Consider the following 22,777-nt stretch of genomic DNA (forward strand, 5'->3'; position numbering starts at 1 on the left):
GCTCTGCTTTCTTCCTGATTGAGATACTGGAACACATCTGATATTTGAAACATTTCTAATCCTTCTGAAACAGTAATTGTTGGTCAAGGGAGCATTCTTTGGGTAAAAAAGGGCTTTTAAAGGTATCATTTACAAGAGCTGAGCAAGGCTGTTGAGGACAGGGCATTCTGAAGATCATTTATTCACAGAGTCATCATAGGTTTGAGGCAACTTTATGACACATAGCAACAACAAAAATGTATCATATTTGCTCCGCCTGCCCAAGGAACCAGCTGGATAAAAATGCACAGAATTCGTATAATACCACAAGAATGTTCTAGATCATAGGTTCCCAAAGCGGTTTATATGGACCCTCAGGGGTCGATTTCAACTTGCAGGGGGTCCACGTCAGAGAGGAACAAAACTAGGGGTGCACAAGATGTAAATGGGGGTCTACATAAGCAAATCCCATTAGGCAGATCATAATAAATATTTAGATGATCCGTAATTACACCAAACACAGATTCTGTGTACATAATATTTCATAATATTATTTAATTAGGTACTATGTACTATCTGTATTGTAGTGTGCTACATTCATGTGTAAGTTCGTAAAATTATTGGTAAAATAATTGGAGGTCTACAGAAAACAAATAAGTTGGCAAGTGGTCTACGGGGCAAAAAAGTTTGGGAACCTATGTTCTAGATGGATGTAATCAATCATGCTTCTAGGCTTTTGAAATGTTATTTAGTAGTTAAACTGAGAAAACAATAAAGCCACAATCCCCTGCACAGGGATCTGGGACTAACCCCCACATAACATTATGTTGATATTGTATAGATTATTTTATTTTATTGTCTTCATTGTATTGTTTGTCTTTATATTTTGTTTTATGGTATTATGTAAACCGCCTAGAGTGGCCTGGGTTGCTAGATGGGTGGTATAGAAATTAAAGAAAGAAAGAAAGAAAGAAAGAAAGAAAGAAAGAAAGAAAGAAAGAAAGAAAGAAAGAAAGAAAGAAAGAAAGAAAGAAAGAAAGAAAGAAAGAAAGAAAGAAAGAAAAGAGAGGGGGGAAGCATATCTTATGCATTAATATGCACAGAACTGTGTTCCATATCCAACAAAATTAATTATGTCATAAAACGTAATTAAATCAGAAAGAAGCAAATTGGTTACAAGTGGATCTGATTGTCCATTTACTCAGATTGCTCCCCTATGCTTTTCCCTTTCATAGAACTGATACCATTGGACAGGCATTGTAAAATACAATTCAATTAAGTGCAGATTGTGTGGCTGGTATCACAGGTAGAATTTAGAAAATTACTGCACTGTCTTGGGGCATGCATATTTTTATGCAGATACACATTGAAACTACAGATATGCCATTCTAAATGTCTTACACTCATACAGACTTTCTAGGTAGCACTGGAATCATGGAGGAGCAGATGTGTTGAACAGGAAAAGAGGTAAAACATAACTTCACAATTGTCCCATTCCACAAAGACAGCAGAACAATTCAGATAAAGAATATCATTCTATCTGATCCACTTCAAATTCTGAGTGTTGACCATATTTAATTAAGTCATTCACAAATCCTCCTTATCTTACATAAAATACAGAAATTGTAATATTTATGATGAATGACAACATCCATTCATCCATTTATGGTTGACATTCATTCACTTACGGGTGACACTGTGTACTTAATCTCAATTTTAAGAGGGAAAGTTCCAAGGATGTGTACAATTATTCCCATTTCACTTGTTTCCCACATTTCTCTTACATTTATTTCACAACCACAACATTCATAGATCGTATATTTACCTTAATCCCAGGTAATCCTGGTAGTCCAGGAAGTCCAGGTTCACCCTACAAAGTGAAATTATATAAGATTGTAAGAAAATATGAAATTATGCTCAGTATCCCCAGAACATGCAACATGAGTATTTAAGTCAAAATGAGATCTGTAATAAACACTAAGTAATTGCATGTAGAAAGCTGAACCAGCTAGTTCAGCCAATTGAAATATTCAGATGACCCCACCCCTAGAATTCTTCCATGAACTCAGCCTTGGACCGTTAGAGACTCCCTCTTAGTCTCTGAGATAAATCCCACTGCACATTCAAATAAATCTGGGATTTAAGGGGAGACACAGAGTGAACATGCAGAGTTCAGGCCTTTTCCTGAACTCCACCCCAAACAGAATGGAGTTCCTCTGAAACTAAGGCATCAGCAGGAAAAAGATCTGATTACAGCACACAAGCCAGTTTGGCCACTTGCTATAAAGATTAGAGGTTGTTATAAGGTAGTCTTTAAAAAGAAAAAGTTTTTCCGCCAAGCTCTGTCTAAAGCACCACAACTTTATTCTTCACTCAACATTGGTAACCCACTTAAACTCCGGGAAGCATGGAGTTGCCTACTGCTGCAGATTGCTACTGTGATATATTGCACTTTCAAGAAACTAATGATTTTAAAACCAGAAGAGTCTGCATATATTTAGTTCAGACTAAATATGACAGAAGAGATCCATATTTCCAGCAGTGACGAAAGGCATCATCTAGGCAGGGAACTTCATGTGTACAGTGAAGCTCACTTACAATAACATTTGAACAATTCTGCATCTCTATATGAACATCTTTTTTCCTCAATGCAATTTTATAATAATTTTTTTCCAAGCATGTTTATCCTGAATGTGGAATGTAGGAGCATCATGCCACTGGATCTCAGTATCAGACAGCAGGTCCCTTGAGCCAGGATCAATAACTGAAGCCCCTAAGCCTAGCTTCTACACTGAATCAGCACAGTCGACTCCAATTTCATGGTGAAAGTTATGAAAGAAGTATAGAAATGCTAGTAGTACAGTAGAAGTGGTAATTTATTGTACTATGCAGTGGTGGAAATCTAGTATCAAGTGAGAACAAGAATCAAAGGAACTGGCTCATCAAATCTCCACTGATTCAATGGACCTACTGCTCTATTCATGTCACAAATTTAGCTTATACAAGGACTTCTTGGTGTTGCCCCACATTTGTGGAAAGCTCCTCCAATATAATATGCATTAGCCTCAGCAATACTGGCTTTAAAATAGTTCTGGGAAACCTGAAGCCTCATGGTGCAGTGGTTAAACTGCAGTACTGCAGCCAAAACTGTGCTCACAATCCAGGGTTCAATCCCAGGTAGCCGGCTCAAGGTTGACTCAGCCTTCTAGCCTTCCGAGGTCGGTAAAATGAGCTACACATTGCTCCCCCCAAGTCACTGGGGGGAGCAATGTGTAGCTTAAATAATTAACTTGTAAACCGCCCAAAGAGTGTTTTGCTATTGACTTCACAATGTTTTTACATTTTTGGCTGAGTTTTTGTTTCTTCTTAAATTAACCGTTTAGTGTTACCAGATGAGATATTTTAGTTTTATGTTTCCATGAACCTTTATCTTGAAAGACAGTACAGAAATATTTGAAATAAATTAATAAGTAAATAAGTGAATTGGCTTATGGAACATCCAGATTAGAGATGGTCATTCTGGATGAACTGTTTTAGCAACTACCGCCAAAAAGTAACTTTTCCCATTTCACCCGTAGATATCTTTTGGCATTTTCATCTGAAATGCCAAAATACCTTTTAGTCTGCATTGCATCACTTGTAAATGTTGAAATAATAAGAACTTTGAAAATGTTTGTTTTGCTTTCTTGCTTTGTTCAGAGATATGGGAAATGGAAAATTCATCTGAGTGATACTTACAAACACAGACCTTGATTTAGTTTTAAAAGTCCGACAATCCATCAGACGCTGCTATTACACAGCTTGTAATTGTTATGAGTAAGAGTAAGTTTGGCCTTGGGGAGTTAGAGATACATGAAGGCAGCAACCTGGATGCTGACTTTGGAGGATTCCATTTGAAAGAACATCAGGAAGATAAATGATTGGTGCTGAAAATGAAGAGACCACTCAAGTGCCCCTGAAATGAATGGACCAAACACTGTACGATGCCAGTCTGCAATGGATGAATTGTACTGCAACAGTTTTCCCCAACAAAATGTTGGCTAGCCTCTAAATGCTAAGGCTTTGTATCTATGAATGATACTTCCTGAAAATGAAGAAGCCAAAAGCGCAGTACATAAATTCAATTCTACTATGAGTTCACACATCATTTATGGGAGGTCACAAATGAAATAGTGTTGTCAGACAGTCAGAATGATTTCTCTAGATACGTTAGACACCATCGCAAATCCATCAGTTAATGCTAATTGATAGTCTTGGCTCTGTGCTGTTCAGAAATCTGAAGTGGAAACTGTAAAAACTCCAACCCAGAGATATATTGGGAGACCAGTAAATGACAGCTGGAACTACATCAGGGGTTTCCTGTGAAAATGAGTTTGTTATGAGCAGAGCACCATTGAATCCTCTAATGAAAAAGTCCAGGCAAAAAGCTTAGTACAGATAGAACACTTAAGATTGCAGATAAAACAATGAGGAGAAGCTGTATCACTTTTCGAGTTCTGGATTGTAGCTCTTACAAATATGTATAATCATTAACATGCAAAGTAAATTGAGGCAATTTTCTTCTATCCTCAAGCATATCTGATCAATATATCATTTTTTTTCAAATAGCATATTTTTCTCTGTGTGTGGATATAAATGAGAGTAAACAGTATAGAGTGTTCCAAGTACAATTTTTAGCAGTTTTTATATGAAAGGTTATATTGGAAAAGTTCCCAGTAACTGTGCCCTTTTAACACGTAGTTATACTATCATGCACCACTTATCATCTCATCATCTCAGCATTAAAGTGAAATTCATGGCTATGGATTTATTCATTGAAACCTCAAGCACTTGGTCAGTCATGAACATAATGGAGTGAGATCCACTTCATTGACGCCATATTACTGCTAGCTATTCCTTGACAGCACAGACAGAGTTCTGACTCCTGTCCTCTGGAGATGCCGGCCACAGAGACTGGCAAAATGTTAGGAAGAACAACTTTCAGAACACGGCCAAAGAGCCCGAAAAAACCACAACAACCATCAGATCCCGGCTGTGAAAGCCTTCAAGAATACAGGATTCAAACTGTTTTAAAACTGCCTTTTCAGTACATAATAACCTTTATATAAACAAATAAATACTTTTATTAGTTTACTTATATACATAAACTTTAATAAATTTAGAAATACTTCCTAGTACGTAATAAACAATCTTAATGTTTCATCTATTAGTTCACCTAAAATGCCTTCATTAGATTTTCTAATGAGGAACTTTAGTATTCAAATCCTGTTTGCCTATCATAACATCCATTAAAATTCAAATTTAATAAATGAATATTACATTGTAATGAATATATTATGATTATTCTAATGTTATTTTATTAGTTTAGAAAATAATAGCCAGAATACAATTACTAGTTTACACTTGTGTAAGAAAAATCATGTACGATGTGCCTGCAAATTGACACTACTTAATAACTAGGTGCTGTTTTTGTTCTTAGGCACACATTTAGGAATAAAACAAGCACCTGGTTAATTACTGGGAATTTGTAGCTGTGCCTTCTGCCATCTCATTTATGCAAGCGAAAACTGAAAATTGGGTTCTGGGCATTATTTTGATAAATTAAGAATTGTTTTATTATAATAGAATCACAATAATTACCTAATATAATGTGCTGTGCACTAATATAGTTTATTAATTATTGACATTTATTTCAAAAATTACCATCATTATTTCTAAAACTATAACAACAGTTTTTGACCTCAGAATATCCCTTCCTTGAAATTATTTTTAGAGCCATTCTTTCAAACACTCGCATCCAGGATCTACCCCTTCTGGACACCAAAAGGCATAATATTTTAGTTTCTCAAATAGCAGTGTCTCCATGTGCCACCTCATAGAACACTCTTTAACGTGAAGCAGTTTCCAAAAGCGGCTTGCAATACCATGTGGGAGCAGGTGTGGCCTGTGAGCCAGTCAGGGGAGAAAGGTCTTAGCCCAACCAAACAGGCAAAGTACCTAATTTGGATCAAGGGCTCCCAGCAGCTGAAGGTCTGCTGCGCATATTTTCTAAGAAAATATTTCCTAGGGTGACATCTACAAATTACTTCTGTTGAACATCCTCAATAAACCAGAGGACAGTTTGTGGTGTTCCTGTCTATACAGTCTCTTCCCTTTTAAAAGGACTAATGTTCAGTTGAGTCCAGCGCTGGACTTTTTTATTCTATGAGGAATCAAACACAAATGTTAGAAATATTTGAACATTTTATATCACACTGCAAATTTTATATAAGATACCTAATATATTGGCATGTGTATTATCAGTATGATTCTTGGATATATTCCATAGTATTTATTTACTACTTTGCAGGATTCGCAGGATTACATTTTTATTTATTTAAAGGGTTACCTTTTGTCCAGGACGACCTGATTCTCCAGGTTCTCCCTGAAAAAAAAGAATCAAATAATAAAAGACAAAGTCAGAAATAGGTGTGGGGATGGATTTCACAGTGAAGGAAAAGAAAGGAAATTCAATAAAAAATATTTTGGTACTGATTTATAGCAAGAAACATACCATTTCCTTGCAATACCCTACCTTAATTCCTGCAGCAGAAGATCCAGGGTCACCCTGATTAATAAAATACCCCAGAAAGAACGATCATTGGTGAAAATGAACTGAATTTAACAGTTCTTGCAAATAAGCACAATCATCACATATTGTACTTGTAATACACAACTACTGTGGCTGATAGCCAGAGTGATACAGTTTGCTATATGAGGCTTGGAGAGATACAACTACAAAACCTTCTCCATCAGAAAGCTCACTAGACTCCCATTGGCCAGTCATTAACTCTTAGTCTCACTTATAGGACTGCTGTGGCAATCAAATGCATGGTGGTGCTGATGTAGAGAAACTATATGAGCTGTTCTGAGTTCTGGGGAATCATACAGAGGATTTTCTGTCCCTTCCAAAGCTCCACTGGCTGTGATTGATTACAGTGTTGGTTTTATCTTCTTTATCTGAAGCTGATGCGGAAACTTCAGGTGGTGCAGAATGCGGCAGCCAGACTCCTTACTGGGGTGAGAAAATACCAACATATCTCTCCTACTCTGGCCATGCTGCACTGGCTGCCCATCCGTTTCCGCATTGACTTCAAAGTGTTAATGCTTATATATAAGGCCCTAAACGGTTTAGGACCTCGATACTTGGCAGAACGCCTGCTCCCACCTAGATCTACTTGAATCACCTGCACAAGCCAGGAGGTGAGGCTGAGGAGCCTAACACCGAGGGAGGCCCAGAAGGAAAGGACACGAAACCGGGCCTTCTCAGCGGTGGCTCCTCGCCTCTGGAATAACCTTCCTCCGGTGATTCCTGCAGCCCCTACGCTGGGCACTTTTAAGAGTCAACTAAAAACATGGTTGTAGGTTCAGGCCTTCCCTCCTGTCAATATTTAATTCTTTCTTTATTTTTTTCTTTCATTTATTATTTGTTTTATTATTGTATGTGTTATGGACTGTTTGTAAAATCCTTATGTTTTATCGTATACACCTTATTGGAAGCTGCCCAGAGTGGTCGACCAGACCAGATGGGCGGGATATAAATCAAATAAATAAATAAATAAATAAATAAATAAATAAATAAATAAATAAATAAATAAATAAATAAATAAATAAATAAATAAATTAATTAATTAATTAATTAATTAATTAATTAATTAATTAATTAATTAATTAATTAATTAATTAATTAATATTTATTGTCTTCAGCTTCTTCTCACCACAATTTCCCTCCCTTCTGGTTCTGGTAGATTTAACTCAATAGACTTTTCTAATTGAGGTGACAGAGGCACATGTTGATTCCTCACCAGTGGTAGAGCTCCTTTCTGCAAGGAAAGTGGCACCTCTGCCATAATATGGGTGTGTCTGTGTGTGTGTGTGTGTGTGTGTGTGTTTGTGTGTGTGTTTGTGTGTGTGTGTGTGTGTGTGTGTGTGTGTGTGTTCTGTGCTCTCAAGTCAGAACCAACTTATAGCAACCCTTATAGGGCTTTCAAGATATTTAAAGAGTGGTTTTATCAGTTCCCCACTTGGCCATGGAAACTCACTGGGAGACTGGAACTGGTAAAACCACTCTTTAAAATATCTCAATTACCATGAAAGCCATATTAAGGTTGCTATAAGTTGGTTCTGACTTGATGGCATAAAGGACACACACATAGATTAGCCAAATATTTTTTGTAACCATAAACACAGGGGTCAAGGAACAGTTACACAATCACCATTACTGTTTAAAGGGGGGGAAAACTGATTATTTGTTCTATACTTTCTCTTCCAACCTGGTATTTTCCTACTACCATTTTAAAATTCAATATTCAGTATGAACTGTACCTTTTCTCCTGCATCACCTTTGGGTCCACTTTCCCCAATATCGCCCTAAAAATAAAATAAATGTTTTGACTTTTTGTTAATGTTTTCACATACCAGCTGCTTCACACTAAATATCAACATAAAACTATTAGGATTTTAAAATGTATACTTATGGTTTTAATTGCAATTTTGAAAAGAGCTCTAATACTAGTCCTGGGAGCTTATATATTACAAAAATAAAATTGTATGATAAAAGAATTATTTCAGTTAGAAAAAAATGTTACAATTTAAAAAATAATCAAATTCAGACACAAATTTTTAATGAAAAGAAAATGGTACGACATTTGTCTTATCACTTATTTAAGTATCTGCTATTATTTAGAAAAAGGCCACATTTTTGTGAAGTATCACAATAGTCTTCATTGAAGTGCTAACTCTTTAGAGATATGTATCTTGAACACTAATAAAAACACACAGTTTAAAAATGAGAAAGTTGAATAGGCAGGCAACAAAATTGTGGATCCAACTAATCTAAAATGTTTACTAAGTGAGGAAATGTAAATATGCTATTACTGTACTGAATAATAAACTAAACAGCAGATAAATCTACAAATAAGATATTGTAGTTTTAAAATGTATATTCAGATCCTAATGTCACTTTTTGCAGTTATTGGTGGAAAAGTAATCTTCGACAGAAGATAAACCACTGGATTAGTGATATTCGCAGCACAACTTACATGATGCGCATAGATAGACAATATGTGGAAAAAAGGCATAAATGCAAACAAGGGAATAAACACCACATTAACTTTTATATTTACTTGCTGCCTTTTTCCTGTTCAGGAGAAAGGTAGCATATACACATTTTAAATAAATAAATAAACTGAAAGTTCTTTATGATTCTATAATGTAGCTTATAAAGCTTGGAATAAGCAGGCTAGCCCTGATACTTCGACACTAGTCTTTTCAAAGCAGTTTACTACTCAACTTGAAAAAAAAATGAACTGTGTTTAATGTCTATTTGATGACCAGAATCTGAAATGCGATTTAGCATCATGATTAGTAAAACAATATTAAACTACAGTTCTCTGTATTTCAGAAAGCAATGGAAAACTTTGCAACATTTCTGAAATAAATCTTAAAATATGTTTTTAAAGGAAATGTGGAGCTCACCCTTTCCCCCCGGTGGCCAGGATCACCCTAAAGAAAAGACAGAAATAAGATTTCAGATCATTAATGCTTCTACATCACAGTGCTGTCACATCTAAGGCTGCATTTCAGTTTAGGTATATGTTATTAAAGCATAACCTGTTTTATAAGTAGCAGATTTGCATTCAGAAGTAAGCACCATAAAACTTACTCCCATTTAACAATACACAGAATTACAGTCAAAATGATGCAAATAAAGGAGAGTTTCATCTGAAGTAGACTCACTGAACCAATGGGATTTATATAAGTGTTTAGTCATCAATTAGCCCAAATCCTTTTACATAGTTATGCCAGGATAACGCAAATAATGTACATTTTGGCGGCTAACTGCCCCAAGTTATAAAATCACTGCTGACATTATTAGTTTTGTGCAAATCAGTGTGCAGCTGATAATGTCTATAATAATTTCTTAAAATGGGGCAAAGTTGGGACAATTTGCCTCCAAAGGTTACATCATTTGTATAGCTAGATAAGAGGATTTTGGCTAATATGTGTACACTAGCTGGAAGAAATGGCTGAATTTAGGCCTGTGCTATGCACTGATACTCCTTCATATTTACATGTGCACACACTGTCACTCTGAGTAAAAGGTGTGCCTCAATGTCAGGATTTGCTCCTGCTCCATGGGGAACAAGGGATGGGGAATGACCCTTAGAGCAGCATCTGGAAGTTTTAGTAAATGGTAGTCTACAGATTAAGGATTCTTCTCAAGGTGCTGAAGTCCAGCAGGCCTTTATGTATTCCCAGAGAGTTTAAGGGAGCTTAAACATGTTGTTCTTCAAATTACTGACATCCTGACAAACTGGCACATTCTTTCAATCTTCTGAACCTGCCCCTGCTCATCTTGTACAAACCTAACCACTATAGCTCATTCAAATCCTATTAGATGGCAATTGATTCCTAAAATGTACCATTGTGGAAAACTAATTACACATTAAGTGTCATCACTGGGATTCTAAAGTGAGATACAGCTGTTGGCAAAAGGCTCATCTTCTTTTCTGATGGACAAAGAATCAACCTGCAGTTGTTACCATTTGACCAATTAGCTGTCATACAAGCAAACAGTGTGCAAATTCTGTTGAGAGGCAGATGTACATCCAGAAAAAAACACCAGCATGGCTGATACAATGAGAGAGAGAACTGCAGGGCCATTACAATTTAGAAAAAGGATGGAACAATTTAGAAAAAGGTGGCAGATATATATCACTTCCGGTCCTCCTCGTGCCTGGAGTGGCTAGCCAAGCGGGAAGAGAGCAAAACTCCAGGAGTGATTAGAAGGATGAGCAAGGCCACTGCCGCCGAACACATGGGAGGATGGTCCGGTCCCAGGGGCCAGACACTCGTTAAGTCCACCTGAGTGGGGATATTTGCATTTGTATGTGAATACGAATACCCCATCTCTACTCATAGCCTACGATGATAATTGTGTTAACAGCAATAAGGCAATTTATATGCACAACCAGAAAATAGAAAGAAAAATAACACTGCTTTTCTTACTAACCTTAAGTCCAGGAGGTCCTCTCTCCCCCATTACACCCGGTTCACCCTACAATGACAATAAAGGAATCGTGATATGGTCCTGTATCAGCAGAACCCATAGATAAATAACACATGAATATTAAGAAGTGTGTCTACAGTAAACAGAAATCTGAAATTATAATATAAAGTTCCATGAATTTTATTCACAGCTTAGCCTCAACATTTTGTGGAATAGTGGCTGATAAATTTGGAAAATAAATATGTGTGTGTGAGTGTGAGACAGAAAGAGGGAGGGAGATAACTGAAGTATTATAGAACCGGTACAAAATTGGGAGCAGAATTGGATGCCACAAACATCTGAGTTGTCCTTACAAAATTCCACACTAGAGTATACAGTACCTGTTCCAAGTTACTACTTTGAATGTGGAATGCAAAAATCAAGCGAGATGCACATCTCAACTCTTCCAAGACTGTTCTTTAAAAACAGAATTTAGAGAATGCCTAAATCTAGAAATGAATCTATGATAAGATTTAGGGAAATAAATGACAGTTCCACCTCTGTTCACTTTTGTACAAATTTCTCTGCCTTTGGCAGAGATATCACATTCTCCTTCTCCTTTTTCATGGGGGCTTTGTGCCATGCCTCAGAACTGAGTGGGCGGGAATCAGTATTGTTTGCCCCAAGTAAGAAAAATGCTTAATTATTGCTCTGATGGAAAATCCTGAGTCAGCTATTTTACTAAAAAAAAACCCACAATATTTTATTGATTCACTGGTTGATTGCAAAAACTTTTCCCACTAACTTTCTGATTTAAGAAACATGTCCTTTAGGTTTGATTCTTGAGACTTACTTAAAGCACATGTCTCTCTCATGGGCAGATCTGAGGAACTTGTTTTAAAAACGAGAATGGAGAAACTCAAATTTCAGTAGAGTTGCAGGTTCTGACACAAGTTTTTAGGTCCGTACAGGCTGGCCTTCTCAATACTTGAAAACGCCCCAGCTATTTTTTGTCTGTAAGCACTTAATTTCATTACCCAGAAAATGAGACTGTGTCCTGAGATCACATCGCCCATAAAAGCAAATGTCACATTATTCCTATAACAAATTTTACATCTTTCCTAAAACAATTGACTGTATCTTCCTATTTATATTTGCAGCCAACAGAATGTATATTCATTTTAAGACTGAGGAAATAATGTTGTCTCATCCCACCCCAACCCTAATCTTAACCACTTAAAAAGCCTATAAACTTTGTAAGCTAGGCAGGGAAAGAATTTTTTTTAAGAGATATGTTTTCTGTCCAATCCCCATTTCAAGCCACTGTTGAATTACCTCTTTTTAACTTGTTTTTCATCTCTCCTTCCCACCTGCCTGAGATTTTTAAATTATTTGTTTTAAGGTTGGAAAGCACTTCTGACCGACTCAACAAGTGAAAGTAAGTGTCAGGGCTTTTCAACAATACTCAGATGGTCCACAAAACCTATCTGAGAATTTGTGAACTCTAGGCAGAGATGTCCCTTTTGCTTTCTACTTTTAATAATCTATGGTATTAATTTATATGCAAGTAAAACTAAACCATTAAAAGAAAAGAAAAAAGGAAATTGTTTCTGGGCAAGGAAATTCTATGCCCAGTATTATTAATAATACTGTACAAAAGTCTTTGTAGAACTAACACTAACAAATAAATATTGAAAGGGCAATGGTAAATTAAAGCTACCATATACCCCACATCTACAGGTACATTTTTTTAAAAACGGTTATTCAGTTTGTTGCTCCTACAACATATTTCTCCTGAAACTCAAGCTCTGTTTCAGTACTCCATGGGTCAGATAAAAACTGTGTTAGTCAACTGTGCTTTAAGGTCACACTTGAATCAGTTAGACCTGGTCATTACTAGCTTTTCACATTGTGTTCAGTGAGATATACTGTAAGTGCATCGCTGGGATTATTTTCTAGTCCGTGTATGAGGGAGTCAGCTCTTCTCCCAATCTCTGTACATTCACCCCAACAGCGTCTATTTATGACCTGGAACTTCCAGTGTTTTGACTGGAGGATAAAGCTTAAGCATGCATGGACCAGTTGAGTGATTAGAGTATTGGATCGGGTCTTAGACAACCAGGTTCAAATCCCCACTTGGCCATGAAACCCAATGACTGACTTTTGGCCAGACATGTTCTCTCTGTCTTACTGACCTGCCTCCAAAAGATACTGTGAGTAGTAGCAGGGGCTACTTAATTTAATTGTTAGAATTAAAATGTGATTTACATGGACCTATGCCTCACTTATCCTAAGATTAAGGTAAACTGCCTGATCCAGGTTATCCAGTACTTTTTGTGACTGGGCAAACATGTAAACCCACATATTACCAGGCCAGGTTTAGCATATTGACCCCGCATGGCAGACAACACTGCAGATAATGGATATAGCAGTTTATTCTAACATGCATCTTCGGATTCCAAAAGATCTCCTCTATGGAGAATTAGTGCAGGGAAATCACCCCAGAGGTAGACCACAGCTTCGATACAAGGACATCTGCAAGCGGGATCTGAAGGCCTTAGGAATGGATCTCAACAGATGGGAAACCTTGACATCTGAGCATTCAGCCTGGAGGCAGGCGGTACATCATGGCCTCTCCCAATTTGAAGAGAGCCTTGTCCAGCAGGCCGAGGCAAAGAGGCAGTTACGAAAGCAGCAAAATCTGGGATCTGGACAGGGGACAGATTGGATTTGTCTTCAGTGTGGAAGGGATTGTCACTCTCGAATTGGCCTTCTCAGCCACACTAGACGCTGTTCCAAGTCCCTGATAAAGAGCACGATACCATAGTCTTTCGAGACTGAAGGATGCCATCGAACTCGAACTAACATGCATCTGTTTCAGGCCTTCAACACCCATATGCATCACATCAATGGAATGACCAGGATGTTGCTGTGTAAGTCTGCCCGCTATCTGGAATGACATCACTGGCAAGAGTTCCTGCTTTGATTTCAAGCTGTGCATGACTTGCACATAATGAGACGGCGCCGCACGAAACCCAAAGTCAAAGCAGGGACTCTTCATTTAATGGTAACCTGATGATATCATTCCCTGTGCATCTGTGGACCTAGTTACCAATATGTTAGCTATCAGTCACATACATTACATATGGAATTAGCCACATGCTCTGGAGTTTGAACAATAATAGAATTTATCTTTCTTCATAAATTGAGAAGTGAGGAACTATACACAGATCTCTTTCTAAGGGATAAGAGTGATGGATCTCATTTCTGAAAACCTGTTATCAATTATTTTTAATCCAGGTGCCTTGATATGTTTAGCAAATCCCTGCAATTCATATTACTAAAAGCAAAGTTGGACAGTACCTTTTTGGGGGCCACCACAATAACACTGGGAAGGTGAGCTTTCAATTTTCAGGATGAGTCATAAGTAAGTGACAATGGTATGAGGATTAGCAATCTCTACTTTTTTATTTTACACTGGAAGATTTTGTTCATGTCATCTATCAACTAGCTAAAAGTTCCAACCACATTGGAAACTCTCCTTTGTTCTTTATTATGGTTTATCCAAAACAGGTCCAATAGCAATTCTTTATATAAGACATTTTACTCTTTCAAAATTTATTAAAAACATAGTATTTAGGATCATGTTCAGAGAGACCTCTTGTTGAACTCCATAGAGTTATTCCAGAATCTGAGGAATAACACCTCTAACAGTTTAAGCTTTCCAGTGGCACACATTCTTAAACGCCTTCCATTTGCATGCTAGACCTGTAGTAAATATCATCAAATCTGTAGGGATGTGGCCAGAAATTCTAGGAGGTCTCCCACAGCAACTCTCAGCTTCAGTTCAGAAGGTCTATTTTTGAAAGGGGAAACTGATTTCTCAAAAGGCCTTCACTTTAGTCTGAGATTGCAGACGTCTGCAATGGACAATGGAAGAATTAAGTCAGGCACTACAGTTATTCCAGCTTCACTTGACATCACATCTTGCATAACAATACTTTGCATTTCACAAAACTGGCAGAACCTTGGCTTCCTACCCTATCTGAAGGATTAACCTTCTGGCAGGAAAATTTTGCTTAGAAATGCTGGGATGTTGCCAGACACAGAAGGCAAATGTTTAAAAAGAACACCTGTGTGAACACTATTAACTCTTCAATGTCAGTATACAGTATGGCTCCTATCTTTCAGTTCCAATTCATCTAGCATGTGAACAACTTAGTAGTCATTGCTTATTCTGCAGCAGAAGAGAAACCTATCTGTCCTGCTAAAACAGGCTTGGACCCATGGTACTTAAAAACTAGAATGTCATGTCCAAGGAAAGTTTTTCTCTCTTCAGTTTTTCAAAATTACAGCACTGAGTTAAATCTGTCACCCAGATAGTCATCTGCATTGCAATGGAAAGCCTACAGAGTAAAGCGCTGCCCTAACATGGATGTTATCCTGCTAAGTCAGGGGGCAAGAGATCACTTAACAGCCCGTAACATTGAGAATGTTCCAGGTCTGTTCTTTTGAAATTGAACTGATCAATTCCAACAAGTTCTCTTAAAATCATACTAGTCTTCAAACTGTGAAAAGTGATTCAGCTTTCGATATGTGTGCTGATCTGTCACTTCCAACACTCTTCACTATTAAAAGTGAGGTGAGGAATACACATCTCTCACATGTCTCATCTTGACAGCAATACTGTATGTGATGACAAAATTAAACACAAATCATGGTGACATTTTAAGTTCTACCTGTATCTAAGGCTTTATTATAGAATTCATATCTGTAGTTTAAAATGTGTACATCTGCTTTCCCTTCTAAGCTAAATTCCCTTTCACATTCCAAGAAGTAAAATTAAAACCCAGTAGGTGTATAGAGGGACATACAAATCAGTAACAGAAGGAGCCAAAACAAAGTATCTTTGTAGAGTTACATATAGATTATATATGTATGGCTGTGTAATATTGTTGCTTTATTCTGATCTATGTAAACAACAAAGAATTTGGGGGTCAAGTATATCTACTAGCTGTGCAATCATACATCTATTTCTCTCGTTAGTATATATACTTGGCACTCAAATAAGAATGTGTTTAAAGTTGACAGAGAAATATATCCATATTCCCATGAAGAGTATTAAGGGGTACACAGGACTGAAGATTAATTTACAGACTCAAGCTCTTAGACATTCTTGTTCACTTGCATTATCATCATTACTGAAATTAACTCATAAAATTCATTACCACAGGGTGAAGCAATGGTTAGCAGCTTAGATAGTTTCAGTAAGTTAAAGTCTAAGGGAATAGCCTTATTAATCAGTGTTGGTGAGTGATGGCTGAACATAGAAAGTTTGTTTTTAGAGAAAGTGGTTGCAATCCAAAGAGGCCTGCATATGTACGAGTATTAAAAGTTCTTCTATGTACACATGGAGACTGGCTAGTTTCTCTTTCTATGGTAGCCTCTTACATTTGATTGGGTTCTCCTTTGGAGGGTACTTGAGGCTAAGTGAACTTTTCAGGAGTGCAAAATCACTAAAAGGCAAAGGAGAAAAATGCCTCAAAGCATATGGAACATTTATTCAGGAGCTTGGATTTTGGCTGGGGAAAAAGGCAAGCATTTGTTTAAATAGGGGAGTTGTTTTTTAAACAAAACTAGTGAAGAATACATTATCTCAGGAAATGTCAGATTATATATGCCTAGAACCCTCATATCTTTCGTCCTGTGGCCCCAGATAGTCAATCATGGTGGGCCTGTATGTCAGAGATATATGTAGGCATTCATGACTCCATGTAAATCTATTAAAGACAATTTAGACAATCTATTGACTGTCCTGACCAAGAAAACCAGAAAGTTTCCAGACAAGGTTGACATTTTGCCTGGCTAGAAGAATTCTCATCTATGTCTGCTTAGCTACAAAATGTAATTTGTAAACCCTGGCTCATCAATCTATGGCTACCAAAATCTAAACACTAGCATGCAAGAATGGGAATACCACTGAGAATTCAACCCATACTCTTTCAGTAACTTCTAGAAAGAATGTGAAAAAGTTATTGTTGTTGTTGTTGATGATGATGATGAAAAAACCACTCTGAGAATCCCCACTTACATGACCAGTGCCCACAATAGCAGAAGAACTGGAATCTCTAATCCAAAAAATAATGTTTCCATATTCTGGTTTTAAGGCTACTCACAGAGGTGGGTCTGGGCCACCCACTGCAAGTCTCTATACACAAGTTTCATGTTCCTAATAAAAATTGATCCTAGCAATTATCGACAAGCTAAATTACTTCTGTCAAATGTTGCAGCCAGGCTGAGAGGCCATTACCAGCAGCATCCTGTAGCTAATTTTATTTGAATCCCAATTTGGGGAAAAAATGTATAAATGAAATGAAGAATGTAGAGAAAGATGAAAATTTCAGATTATCATTTATGTCTGTATCTACAGTACTGCCTTCAAATGGAAAATCAGAAGCAAAGAGTGGAATCAGCTTTGTACAACATGGATCCACAGAGCCAGCCATACTATTTATATGAGGTAGATCTCCTCAGGCAACAGACGCTTGGAGGCAAAGCAAAGCACCAAACAAGAGAACTGTGCCCTGCCGTTCTGTCCTTGGGCACAGCAGAGGGCACTGGCCACTGTGGAAGAAAAAGGCCAGCGTCTGAAGGGGCAATGCCCATCTGGCCTTCCTTTTTCAAACCCTTCAAAGAACAAACTGAGAGAAGGAACTGACCTTCTTGTCATTTATCACAGAATATTTCGAAGTGGACTAAGATAATGCTCTCATGTCTATCTTACATTTCAAAATTCTTTTTTATGTATACTGGGCATCCTGACTTCCCTTCCATGCTTCAGGACCAGGGTGTGTAGATTTTGGCAGTGGGAAGAAGAGTCATTAAGAAGCTATTGAGGAAACGATCAATTGTCCTAATAAGAGGTAAAAGTGGATTCCAAGGGATGAAAGGTAATTAAGAGTAGCAGCCAGCCACAGAAATTGACACATTTACTTGTATAAAGGGAAGTTAAAAGCAGGTAGTCTTTGAGCCTCAGCATCCTCTGATGGGAGGGGGTTTGCTTCTCCACAGCTTGGTCTTGCTCATGAATAAACTAAGTCCATTGCAGCCTATTTTCCTTAGATTTGAGTATGGGATAGGTTAGATTAGAATTTATTATTTTCCAGTGGGTTGCTTCTTTGAATCATCCTCAATCTGTATTCTGCTTTTGCTCCACTAGACTGAGAAATCTATTTCTGAGTAACTGTGTGGAACTTTTCTTTTTCACTGCTTTATTCTTTTCTTTTCAAATAAAATACATAACATTCTTTCTGGTTGTTGGTTGGATTTTGGGGTACAGAGGGTTTGAAATTATGGGGATGGTGGCAGCATATTTGTGAGTTAAAGCCCCAGGAGACATTGCTAGAACAGAGAACTGGAGTGTAGGAGCAGGAAAGCAGACCTCACTGAGTTCAATACACCCTCACCTCTTACCACTTCCTTGAGAGTCCCCATCTGAAGACAGGTAGGGTGGCAGAGCGGGTTCTCAAAGGGGCCTGACCTGGGTTCTGTGGCAACTGTTCATCTAGATAGCTCTTGAATAGAAGATGGCAGAAAGAGTTCAACATTGTTCTTCACACAGCAACATGTGAATGCTATTTTAATGTTACAGATCTTTCATTTCATGCTAACTTGAGAAGGACAATGTCTGTCTGGATTTTTTTTTTCAATATTGCAACTATATGATCTTCATGATTTACAGATATTGTATCCAAATCGCAAGTTACTCCAATATTTATTCTTTATCAGCCAAGATCCACACATTTGTTGCTATAAATATGATTACTATAGACAACTCATTCAAACAATGTAGTTACTGTTAACATTTTTGGCATGGCATTTTATGCACTGAAGTAAATAATCCTGTTGCATATAATAGTTTGTCCCAGTATAAGTGCAATGACTCCATTATACTATGACAGTCACACTATTTAGCAAAAAAAGCTGCATATAAAGGTTGTTGTTCATGGGAACAACAGATGTGTAGTACTTTTCTAATGTTTTGCCAACTTTGTCGACAGATTTGTCAACAGCCTATATTCGTGATGTGAACAACCCCTGCTATTTTAGTAAGGCTTTGAATACAAGCTGCCAGTCATGATGAACTGTGACACAATTTAGTGACAGTATAGGGGTGGAAACTGGATTATTTATCAATTAAATACATCAATCTAAGACAAGATTATTTCTTTTCCCATTTAGCTTCATAATCCCTCACTTTCCTCCAGTCTAATGTGTTCATTTGGCCTCCTCTGAACCTTCTTCCTAAAATTTTATTTTCTTCTTTCGATTTTTTTAATCTCTCTAGATACTTTTCTACTCTCGTTGCCAAGTAATACTGAAACTGCAAAACACCACTGCACTTTTCAAGTCCAGCAGCTTTAGCTTATGATTTCCACAGCTGCAATTGTTTATCATTTGTATTTGCATCCATAAATTCACTGGCCAAGACTTATTTTAATGAGTTTCTTCTACTTACTTATTTTAATGACTCACTTTTTGTTAATTAGGAGGGAAAATAATTTTTTGCTTGGCCAGCTTTGTAAAACTAACACTTTACGGCCACATTTCAGCACATACAGTACTGACTTGGAAAAAAGTCAAAACAAGGAAAATATTTCTGGACTATAACTCCCAGAACATCCCAACTAGCATGGCCACTGGCTATAATTCTAGGAGTTGTAGTCTTACAAAAACGTAATGTCCTAATGAATTACATAGAAATCATCTCTAAGTAGATATTTATATGACTGCACTGTATCACTACCAACACCATTATCATTAGAAACAACAAAAGCCACCGCCGCCAACAACAACAACAACAACAACAAACAAACAACAGAGCAGAAATTGTGTGGAGCTCACCTTTTGTCCATCCATTCCTGGAATGCCAGGTGCACCAAGGAAACCCTGCAGAAAGATACCACATCTCATTGTTAATGCAGAACTTAAGGCTGCTATCCTGTAAATAGTCATCTAGGAACAAAGCCTTTGAACCCAATAGGTGTTATTTCTATGTAGACATGCCCACGGTTGTACTCTCAAATATCTGAGTACAATATTTTGAAGTTGTGAACTCCTAGAGATGACTAAGATATCTAAGAGATGACTAAGATCTCTAAAACTTTTAGAGATGGACTAAGATTAAATGACTTTCTGTTCTATTGTCCTCCTATTATATTTCAAAATTACACATCACAGACAAAAGCATTTTCTTATATGTGTGCTAAAAATGGTTAAAAGAGATAAAAGTCTGATATTCTTACGGTTATGTAGAATGTTATCCAGGACTTTATACATTATGACTTCCCAAATTTCCTAAAATTCACTTATTAACCCAGCTGATCTATATTTGAACCCACTGAATCTTATTTACATATTACTTGACTATCCTGCAATATACTGAAAATTAAATACTCCCCAGTTGGTAGTTATTTATGATGAAGAACAACAGCAGTACTGGATTATGAAAAATTACCATGGTCTACAAATGTGTGGCTTGTGGACCAAAAAAGGGGGATGTTTCTCCTCTATGTTTCACGATGAATCCTCCAACTGCTCAGTGTATCAGTGGACAGCCAAGGTTTCCCTGAGTGAATGGCTGCCAAGTGGGGTTTTTAAAAATGGATTGTTGTACCTTACTGCATTGAATGTGTTTTGATGTTGCTTACTTTTTTGCTATTGTATTCACTTATCCTTTTAGTATTGTATACTATCTGTTATTAGCTTAAATACTGTATTTTAGTTGTTGTAAGCTGCCTTGGGTCCTTTTTAAGGAGAAAGGTGTGTTAAAATAGTTTAAATAGATAAATAATAAATAATATTTACACCTATCAAAGAGATACTAATCCTCTGTAACACCATGAGTTTCATTTACCTTTACTAGGAAAGGGAATGAACTGATGAGTAAGGACAACTGGCACTGAAAATGATTTAATTTAGAAAACCACATGGCATAATTTTAACTATAGTTAGATCTCCAACCCCTCTGGAATAACTCACACATCGGCCTTTCTGCATTTTCACCGATAGCTTAAAATGTGAAGAAAACAGCCGTGCAGCTTGTAGCAGCACGTTGCTAAGCTTCAGGAAAGTAGTAAATCAAAACCATCAATTTGTCTTTCATTTCTAAACAATTCCTTAGATTGTGCCACATGTAACTTAACATCTGTTCAAAAGGGCTATATATTGTAAAGGAACTAAAGATCATACGGGAAAATTGCCAGTGAAAATACATATCCTTAGCCTGGGCTTGTTGGAAATATTCTAGAAGCCCTAGCAAGATTCCCTGTATAAAATACTGAAAGAAACAGCATCTTCAGTTTCAAGTTCTATTACATTTGTTAAATGCCTATTACATTTAAAAGTTATATTTGTGGCACAATCTTGCAATACAGTGTCTCTTGATACAGTTCTAAAATGGCAATAAGTAATTTTGATGTCTGAAATCCTTCTGTTGCAACACTGCTAGCTACATCACATTCCCTTCAACCTCATATATTAACATTAAATAAGCTGACAGTTACTTTATTCTGCAACAATGGTGATTTTAAAAACGGCAGTTCCACTTGTGACTTAGAAACAGAAGATTTCCCACCTGTAAATATCTTCTTCTTCTTCTTTGCTTCCTTCAGTTTTTGTTACTGAACATTATGTTTTATGAAACAGCTCTTATAATAACTTATCATTTTGAAACAGCTCTTAGAACAATTTGGCTTTGTTGATAGTTTGAGAGTGGAACGGGGGTGTAAGCCAACGGTCTGCAAAAATCCATCTCATATGTTTTTATGCCTGATAAATTTAGCACTGGTCTAATAGCGCAGTCCATAAATTGTGGGTTCATTCTATCAAGTGCTAGCCATCAACCCTGGTGTGTGTAAATAATAACGGAAGCATTTGCAGGAAGTTAGTTCTCAGCTTACAACAGAAATAGGAAGACACTGGCCAGTCCCCAAGCCCATTTATCAGTAACACCTAGAATCCTTTGTTTCTCTTGACCCCCCCTCCCCCATTTTTGGACATATGGCAGTGATCTATTTGAATAAGACCATGCTTCCCACTTGAAATTCTAGCTACACTTCCTACAATGTTTAGAGTTTGGTTTCATCTTTAACAAGTGTTCAGGTTAGCACATTAAAGCAATTCTTTTTAACCTGCAAGTTCAATAGATGCATTAAATACAACTCTTGCTAGCCGTTGATTGGATTCCCTGTGAATAACAATGTAAGGGTGGGTGGGAATTAGTTACTTAACATCTTGTATTATGTTGACCTATTTTGGAAAAACAGAGCTTTAAAGCAACTGCTTCCATGAGGGATACAGTAACCAATGCCCTTTATTCCTACAGCTCCCAGTTTGGCATGAGAAAAGTATAACCACATTCACAGCTTTGTTTATACTATACCTTTTGTCCTGGAGGCCCCTGAGGCCCCTAGAAAGGGAAAACAATTCAATTAGCATAATAATACATTTAATTTAAGTTTAAATGACCAATTAAAAAAGTCCCATTGGGCAACCTTTTCTGAACTACTCAGCTGGTGCTTTCGCACAACAAGGAAAATACATATATCTGCTGCAAAAGTACAACAGATACATTTCTTTTCTCTTTACCATCACTTCACCATCAACCACAGGCTGCATTAATTCAATTCCTGCCTTTTCCTGGAGTAATCATCCTATATTGCACTTCCTCCCCATCAACTACTGACACCCACAGGCCTATTATTCTTT

General features: G+C 37.1%; 1 protein-coding gene across 1 annotated transcript in view; it reads right to left on the reverse strand.

Annotated features, from left to right (window-relative positions):
• COL25A1 (collagen type XXV alpha 1 chain) overlaps positions 1-22,777 on the reverse strand; it is a 385,643-nt gene that overhangs the window by 75,997 nt on the left and 286,869 nt on the right. The window contains exons 11-18 of the mRNA XM_073001823.2: positions 22,452-22,478; positions 19,913-19,957; positions 11,033-11,077; positions 9,496-9,522; positions 8,344-8,388; positions 6,554-6,586; positions 6,368-6,403; positions 1,805-1,849 (exon numbers count right to left, since the gene is read on the reverse strand). Of these exons, the coding sequence (XP_072857924.2) occupies positions 1,805-1,849; positions 6,368-6,403; positions 6,554-6,586; positions 8,344-8,388; positions 9,496-9,522; positions 11,033-11,077; positions 19,913-19,957; positions 22,452-22,478 (303 nt within the window). The remainder of the gene's footprint in view (positions 1-1,804; positions 1,850-6,367; positions 6,404-6,553; positions 6,587-8,343; positions 8,389-9,495; positions 9,523-11,032; positions 11,078-19,912; positions 19,958-22,451; positions 22,479-22,777) is intronic.

This window comes from Pogona vitticeps, chromosome 5, assembly GCF_051106095.1.
Source record: "Pogona vitticeps strain Pit_001003342236 chromosome 5, PviZW2.1, whole genome shotgun sequence".
NCBI classification, from domain to species: domain Eukaryota; kingdom Metazoa; phylum Chordata; class Lepidosauria; order Squamata; family Agamidae; genus Pogona; species Pogona vitticeps.